The sequence below is a fragment of the Hippoglossus hippoglossus genome, chromosome 23 (genome assembly GCF_009819705.1).
Source record: "Hippoglossus hippoglossus isolate fHipHip1 chromosome 23, fHipHip1.pri, whole genome shotgun sequence".
Classification (NCBI taxonomy): Eukaryota; Metazoa; Chordata; class Actinopteri; order Pleuronectiformes; family Pleuronectidae; genus Hippoglossus; species Hippoglossus hippoglossus.
This window is the reverse complement of record NC_047173.1, coordinates 1170539-1178726: the sequence shown is the minus strand read 5'-3', so window position 1 is coordinate 1178726 and position 8188 is coordinate 1170539. Positions and strand designations below refer to the sequence as shown.

General features: G+C 42.9%; 2 protein-coding genes across 4 annotated transcripts in view; one reads left to right on the top strand and one right to left on the bottom strand.

Annotated features, from left to right (window-relative positions):
- The first annotated feature begins 645 nt into the window (after positions 1–645).
- Positions 646–4342, top strand: ndufa5 (NADH:ubiquinone oxidoreductase subunit A5). The gene is made up of 5 exons (XM_034578571.1): positions 646–743; positions 2723–2767; positions 2907–3023; positions 3133–3198; positions 4127–4342. The coding sequence occupies exons 1-5, from the start codon at positions 723–725 to the stop codon at positions 4226–4228; spliced, it is 351 nt and encodes a 116-aa protein (XP_034434462.1). The 5' UTR covers positions 646–722; the 3' UTR covers positions 4229–4342.
- The window catches only part of cog5 (component of oligomeric golgi complex 5), a 48751-nt gene continuing 44888 nt past the window's right edge, over positions 4326–8188 (bottom strand). Inside the window, exons 20-23 of one of the 3 annotated variants that reach the window (XM_034578554.1) lie at positions 7516–7592; positions 6804–6930; positions 6535–6629; positions 4326–4968 (exon numbers count right to left, since the gene is read on the bottom strand). In XM_034578554.1, coding sequence (XP_034434445.1) covers positions 4842–4968; positions 6535–6629; positions 6804–6930; positions 7516–7592 — 426 coding nt within the window. In that variant the 3' untranslated portion in view covers positions 4326–4841. Of the gene's footprint in view, positions 4969–6534; positions 6630–6803; positions 6931–7272; positions 7350–7428; positions 7593–8188 lie in introns of those variants that run through there. The other 2 variants (XM_034578556.1, XM_034578557.1) reach the window with 2 other exon arrangements.

Below are 8188 nucleotides of genomic sequence, written 5' to 3'. Positions count from 1 at the left end.
TGTTGCGCCAGGTATTCTATGTCTAAATAAAATAAAAGAATATCTAAGCAATTTATTTATGTTGCGTCTGTATAGATTTATTGACACATGTATTAATTTGACAAATTTATTTGTCTATATTTTTTTATCTCTGTTTGGATTATATTTGAAAATCTTAACATAAACTTTCAGGTTGTGTGCCCACCTTTTTACAAGCATTAATACATTATGGAAAATGAAAGAGGATTATGTAAATGTCATTCATTTATTTATATAATCATTACCATTTTTGTTGTTCCTTGGTTCTTGGTTCTGACAACAAAAACGTTGAACTGGCAAGATTTATCCACAATCCATCACCTGATGTGGATACAATGAATGACTTCAGTGTAAAATAATGAAGTTTTACCATATGCCTACTCACATCCTCTACCATTACTGACTATAACTCCTCTTTGATACTCTTGAGGGTTAGGGGCAGAGGATGTCATGTTAAGACCCATGAGACAAACTGTGATTTGTGAACAGGGGCTATACAAATAAAATGTAATTGATTGATTGAAGTTAAACAAAATCCAGACATGACACTCTTGAAAGGACCGTGTGTTGTTTATCAGATCCTCCATAGAAAAGACTCGTGAAAATGAAATTAAATGAAAAAAAGAGGTACGGAAAGTCCGGAAACTCGCTGACGTCATTTGCAGTGGCCGGAAATCGCAGACGGAGTGTGTCCGCAGAGAAGGATGGCGGGTCTGCTGAAGAAGGTACAGTAGAGGTCATGTCTTTCTTTGAAATGACGGAAACGACGCAGCAGCAGCTCTGTTGATTAGCCGGCTGCACTGCATTGTACCTTTTATAACAGGGAATCAGCGTAAAGCGACTCACACAGCGGGGAGGCGGCGGTGGGGACGAGACGCCGCGGTGACACGGCTAGCTGTTAGCTGTTTGGCTAATGTAGCTCGGCTGAGCTAACCTGTGGAAGCTGAAGAGAAACACCGAGCAGTGAAGTGCGGTCACTTCTCTGTGTTTACATCCGAGTCGCTGCTGTCAGCTCAACAGTCTGTTTACAGCACTGTCGTGAAAAAAGGCAAATGGTCAAGATTTACTTTACGGCATACTTACTAATGCCCTACAACTGTCATTTAGGTCATAAACAGGCAGCATCCTACGACAAACAACACACGTTTACGGTATTCATGCATTTTTAACTCGCATGTACAGTAGATTTAATTGAGTATCTATTTCAATGGGAATATTAACAACTTCGTGTGAATTCAAAGTGACCTGTGATAACTGGTTTTATCCAGAGAAACCCAGGCCGGTCAAATATATGATAACCAGTTCAACTATAGAATAATATTAGTGGTGAAGAGTCACGTGATCGTGCTGCCCTCACATTTCTCTGGTTACTATTGAGCCCTGAGGCTTCGCTCCAATAAGCTGAGCTCACTGATATTCACATTCATTCCCAAAAGGGATTCAGAGGGAGGTGAGGCAGTAGGTACACAGTCATTAAAACACACCGGATGTAGCACATACGTGTTTGTAATGAACTGTTGTAGTACAACATCATTATGTGTGGATCTGCCCTCACACCTTGTGAATGGGTGAATGTAAAACTGTACTGTAAAGAGCTTTGAGTGGTCATCAAGACTAGAAAAGCTCTATATGAATACAAAACCATTTACCATTTACACCTGCCCTGTGTGATCCATTGTCCTTATAGTTATTGGGATCTTTTTCATGGCTCACGTAACCAGAAAAGCTGATCTGATGATATAAATGCTCAATGGTCTGTATTTATAGGCCCCTTTCTAGTCCTGATGACCATTCAAACATCTTTACAGTACAGTTTTATATTCATAAATCTCTATGAGATACCAGTCATGGTTCCTTTCATTGACACATGGAAGTAAACCATTGAGCACCACACCATCTCCCTGGCACTGACATACAGTACTTAAGGGTAATGCAGCCAGTGTTAGTATTGTTTAGCCTGTGTCTAAGTCTTTGTAAAGTTAAATAGGAGGTACAGAAAACACAATACATACGTGGTGGTTACTTGGTCAATGGTTCAATGAGTTGTACTATACTTCCAGGTGCAAATCTTTCTACAGTTTTACATTTTCTGTCAAGAGAAATAAATAAATAGATATTACATTTCAGTATTTTAATACTATGTCATACTCATAATACTATCGGTAATTAGAGTTCATTAATATAACTAAATGGTCTGTATTTATATAGCGCTTCTCTAATCTTGATGACCACCCAAACCGGTTTACAGTAAAGTTTTGCCATTCATCCATTCACACACACATTCATACAGTGCATCTGCGTGCAGCACTTTATCACACATCAGTCCCACATCAGTCGCACACTGCCGTCAGGGGGAAGTTCAGTATCTCATCTTGTACACAGACACTTCAGCATGCAGCTACTTGGAGGCTCCATCAGACCCAGAGCTATTTTTAAATGGTTAATAAACTTTAATTGGACATTGTTTATTCATTTTTGCCCCAGGTTTCCAAATTATTGGTGCAGCTGAGTTGACATTGTGTGTGAGAAGGTTTTGTGAATTATCTACCTGAGGGACATGATAATGGGACATTTTCACTTAGTTGATAGTTAAATATTTTTTATTTGAATCATATTGCCTAAGCATATTGACAGTGTTACACAAAATGGAGTTTGAAGGTGTGACTCAGACTCACCAAGTGTCTCTCCTGTGGCTCTTTTCCAGACAACCGGCCTGGTCGGCCTCGCCGTGTCCCTCAATCCACATGAGGTGAGCAGTTGATATTATATATATATATATATAATAATGTGCATTATCAGAGTGTCCAGCTGTCAATGGCTCCCACCCTGGCAGATTCAGTTGATGTGTTTTCTTCAACCAACTAACCCGACACTGCTTGTCCTCTCAGCGTCTGAGGATTCTCTACTCAAAGATCCTGGCGTCAGTGCAGACAATGCCACAGGATGCCGCCTACAGGAAGTACACGGAGCAGCTGGTCACCGAGCGGTACGGCCACGTGCAAACGGTCAGTGACGGGCTGTGTGTGTGTGTCCGTGTGCAAGAGAATGGATTATTTGAACATTTGTAAGTATTGAAAATGGTGGAGTTTCAATATGATGAAACTGTCTTCACAGGAGCCTGATGTTGAAAAGCTGGAGAAGAAAATAAACTGTGGTCAGATAGAGGAAGTCATTTTCCAGGTAGGTCCCTGTTCCTGTTGGTGTCCTCTGGTAATATCAGTTGGCCTGTTAGTGCCTTAATGAGGTAGTTCAATTGAACTGAGTGTGATAGACGTGAGAGAAAAACACTTTTTATGGCAATATGTTTTGTTGCTTGGATGACACTTTGTGTTGTTCTACATGACATGGAAGCAGACTCACCACAGATAAAAGAAGCCTGTAAAGGGCTTTGTTTTAGAGGTAGGAGGCTGCGAGGTTCTTGTGGCTGGGATGTAGCAGCAGCACAAAGTTTAATAGACTCTTTGTACTGTGCCGCTGTTGCAGGATGTGAATGTGCAGAGGCAGAGTGGGGGCGGGTGTGTGAGGGAGGAGACTCTCTTCTCCTCATGCGTGGGCCCTTTCTGTTCTTCTCTGTGCAGGTTTTTCCAGTTGATCAGTGTTACCCATTCAGTTTGTTATTCTTTTTAATAATCAATCCTGAAATCCTCAGTAGGTTTTGTTTTCTGTATGCTGATCACACCCTGCGTCCATCTCTCATTCTATATGGGTTATTCTCTTGGACTCGGATGTGTTTTTATACAAATCTATGAAGACTGTCCATTTTCTTTCATAGTGTTGATTATCAAAAGCATAGAGTACTGCCCAAGCCAAATCTATAAGCTGGAACTGTGTGTATATGTGTACATACACACGTGTGAATACCATTGTCATGAAGTTGTCAAGGGAACAGTGACGGGGCTGCATTAACTGCTGCTACATGTAACTCCCACTAAAAGACACATGTCAGTTATTTGGTTTATTTTAAATGTTAACAGAATGAAATCTGTTGTGAATGTCTCACTTTAAACAACAAATAACTGTCCCCAAATGTCCAGATATTACTATTACATGTGATACCATAATGAGTTGATCAGTGTTGTTAAATGCTGTGTTGTGTGTACATCTGCAGGCGGAGTGTGAGTTGAATCTTTCCAGGAAGATGTCTGAGTGGAAACCATGGGAGCCGCTGACAGAGGAGCCTCCTACCAACCAATGGAAATGGCCCATCTGAAGACACCTATGTAAACTGTATATTATTGTCTGTCTGAGTGTGTGTGCGCGCGCGTGTGATCCATACTTTTAACAAAGTGATGTACAAATAAAAGTAACTGCAAATATTTCCCCATTTATTCTCCAGAGTCATTAATTCATAAACACACTTAAACAAGACAATTACATTTTTACACATGTTTGTGGAAATAGTTGACAAATAAGACATGAACTGTTCTAAGAACTCTGACCCAAACTGGGCTCCAGTGGTTTGGATTGCACTGGTATCCAATCATCTGGGTGACTCGAACCTTCATCGCTTCAGAGCTCGATCATTTAAATAACTGTGGAACTGTGGTATGTTACATTGGGTTCGTTTATAATGGTGAAGTTTATTGGATTCAGCTCTGGAAACTCAAGTGAAAGAAACTATTCATTGTCTCAGTGTCATAATGTATCCCTACACAACACAGTCCCTTAATTTAGTCAATAGTAAAAATAAAAAAGAGTTTAAGCTGCTACAGCCCAGAGGAAGCTTCATGTAGTGTTCACTGAGCCACACATCCTTCATATACACCCTAACATGCTGTGATGTCATCAGACAGAGGCACATGACACAGAGCTACACTGAGTCTTCAGGCTCTGACCTCCTGTGGCCCACTAGTGGCTCTCTGCAGCAACTGCAGCATGATGGGATAGATTGGGGCAAACTCCTTCCCCTGCCGAGCCCTCACTGACTGCACGTAGGCCTCCAGAGCGCCCCTTAGAGGTGAACAGAGAGGACACAATATTACTCCATATGATGACATCACATTTCCTGTGTTAATGGTTTTCAAAGTGCAGCTATCCTTGCAAATGAACACAGAACATATCTCTTGTGTGTTTTTTCACAATAACCCAACTGTGACCGCAGCAGCCCACTGTAGTGAACTATGAAACTGTAGCAGGTCTCATGTCTGCAGGTTGATTTTCACAGTGAGCTGAAACAGGGACGTGAAACCAGCCGCTAGCTGGAGGACAGCATCAGTCTGAAGATGGGGTGTGTGTGTGTGTGTGTTTGTGTTGACAAAGGATCTGCAGCTTAACTTTGAGGGGGAACCTTAATGTGAAAGAGAGACAATCCACAGTTCACAACCAGAGGCTGAATGTTCTCCACAGTCAAACAGTGAGTGTGTGTGCGCACTTTATTCATCATGACAGTGGTCCTGGAGATAAACCTCAGATTTAATATAACCTAATTATAAGTGGAATCATGTTTTTCCCCTCCCAAGAAGGCTCAGTGTGATTGGTTTGTTCAACAAGACACATGGATACTCCACATTAAGTTTATGAAAGGCCTGCTCAGTGCTCACACATACGCAGATACATCAGGGGCGAACCTTCGCCTCCTGTTAACTTCCAATCTGTGCGAGCGAGGAGGCAAATAAAACATTCCTTTTCCTGGGGCGAGGGAAATCGCAGAGTGGCATCGCGTGGATTTAGACTTAGGTGAACTTTGACCCGCAGTATTCGCTTTGCATTTGCATACATGTGACCGGAGCGAGCCGAGTCTGCACAGGCGCTCGACTGAAAGCAACTCCAAGCATTCATTTGTCTACAAGCTGCCTCCAGGCACTGAGTGTAGATCGGCCATATTTCTGCAGCAGCCAGAGCCCAACACACACATCGCTGCAATGTGTGGTGAACCCAGAGCACCAGTGGTTTTGTCCATTACTATTCCTTTGACAGGCAGGTGGCAGCACTGTGCTGTGAAATGTGGCAGAAAGCCAGTAAAGACAGTGAAGAAGACTGTGACCTAGTAAACATTCATGCAAACCATGCAGGTTTTAAAAATATCCCAAATGAACTGAATGACCATGTTTGTTAGATGAACGTCTGCAGGCATCTTTAGCTGTGTGTTAGACCTGTGATGTACCAGCCCTCCAAACGGTCAAAGGAATCTACCACTTATTTATTATCAGTATTATCATTATCAGCTGGTGTTGCTATCAGTGCTGCTGTTATTCATAATACCAGGATTTCCTCACTATTATTATTCTCACTGTCGTCTGTATTTATCTAGCGCTACAGTTTTACATTCACCCATTAACACACACATACAGTGCATCTATGGAATGGGGAAGACTGGGATGGAACCACCAACCTTCTGGTTAGAGGACGACCGCTCTAACCCCTCAGCCACAGCCTCCATGACATCTCACCTGACAGCTACACAAGTGTTCCTGCCCTCTTTTCTCTTCCCCCCCTCTCCCCAGTCTCAACAAGGCAGAGAAATGAATCAAATTGAATTGAACTGAATAGGCAAACACAAGCAGGATGACAGGTTACCTGATGAGGGTGAGCCGGTCTCTCTCTGAGGGATGATCTTGCATCCACTGGGAGTACCGGGCGACGGACCACTCTGCTCTCTGTGGGGGAGAGAGCTCTTTTAGTCTAGACACAAATGATTTTTAAATCATCATGGATTACACTGTAGTCAGCCTGCTTCTATCTGGGCTCAGTCCTAAGTTACTGTGTGTGTGTGTGTGTGTGTGTGTGTGTGTGTGTGTGTGTGTGTGTGTGTGTGTGTGTGTGTGTGTGTGTGTGTGTGTACACACCTGGTGGGGCGACTTGAGCTCAGATGGGGCTCTGTTGAAGAGGAAGTGCAGCAGGGTGCTGTAGGGGATCAGGTCACCCACCGCTGGACTGCTGGCTATCAGCTCGCTGGTCTGAAACAACAGTGGCCTGCAACACAAACACACACTGTACTCACACACAGTGTACTGGACACACAACGGCTTAGAGGACCACACTGCTGTCTTTTCATGGTTCAGCCTATTAACAACAACTCACTGATGTTTGTGTTGGTTCTCGTCTACATTGGATCCGGACATGGTACAAAAAGAAGTGAGGTTTTCGAGTTGGCCACCAAGCAAATGTGATTTGTAGATACTGGACTCAAACATAGAAAACTACAGACATTGTTCTTTAAAAGATCTAATATTAAAATTTAAATGTCAATCTTATAGGATCAGTTCACACAAATTTCAATTTAAACTAGGGTTAGGGTTAGGCTTAACCCTAACCCTAGTTTCCACCACAGGCAATGAGTCAGCCCCTGCAGCCCTCCTCCAGATCCCCAACTCAAAGCACTACGTTTTTTCCTGTAATGTGAACGTGCCTTCTTCTGTGTAAACTGACCCTTTAACAAGCACCAGATTATGAAGAAAATGTTATTTCAACTATTCAACTACTACAGAAATGTTGATGTTCAACCTGGTCTTTACAGTAAAATCATAGAGGATTGTTATGCATGTTGATGTTACACACCTGAAGGAGCGCAGCATTCTGTAAGGTTTCCCCAAGTCAGACACTCTCCTGCACAGAGGAGCGACTGCCAACTCCATCTGACACACACACACACACACACACACACGAAAACAACTTGAGTTTGGTGAAGTCATGACCTCGTCACTGCTGAATCAATGAAGCTGCTTTCAGACATGCATTGAACTCCAGATAAACCCCTGACTTTCTCCTGAGGGGCTGTATGTGAGAACACAAAGTGCGAGTGAGAGGCTTTTGACTTTCTCTGGAGTTTCTCCTGCCAGTCCCCCGAATAAAAACTCCAGGAATATCTGAATGTGCTCATGTGAGAACACAGCAGGAGATCCTCGGCAGGATTCACCACAAGCGAGTGGGTGTGTTGATGAGATTTTTAACACGCAACAGACTCAAAACTGAAAAAATAGATAAACAAAATCTAAAATAAAACAAGTATTTTAAAATAAAAACGTGGTGCCATACCCGTAGAAGACGCAGACGGAAATGTTAAGAGAGCTGTTGGTATAAGGGCCGACGCTGGTGTTGATGTGCTGCAAACAGAAACACTCCGCAGCAGAATTTACACGTTACGTCCTGCCTCTGCTCCACCCCTCACCTGGACGCTCCGGAGGCTTCTGTGTTGTTGTGAACGCGTCTGAGTGGAGAATCTCCTGCTGCG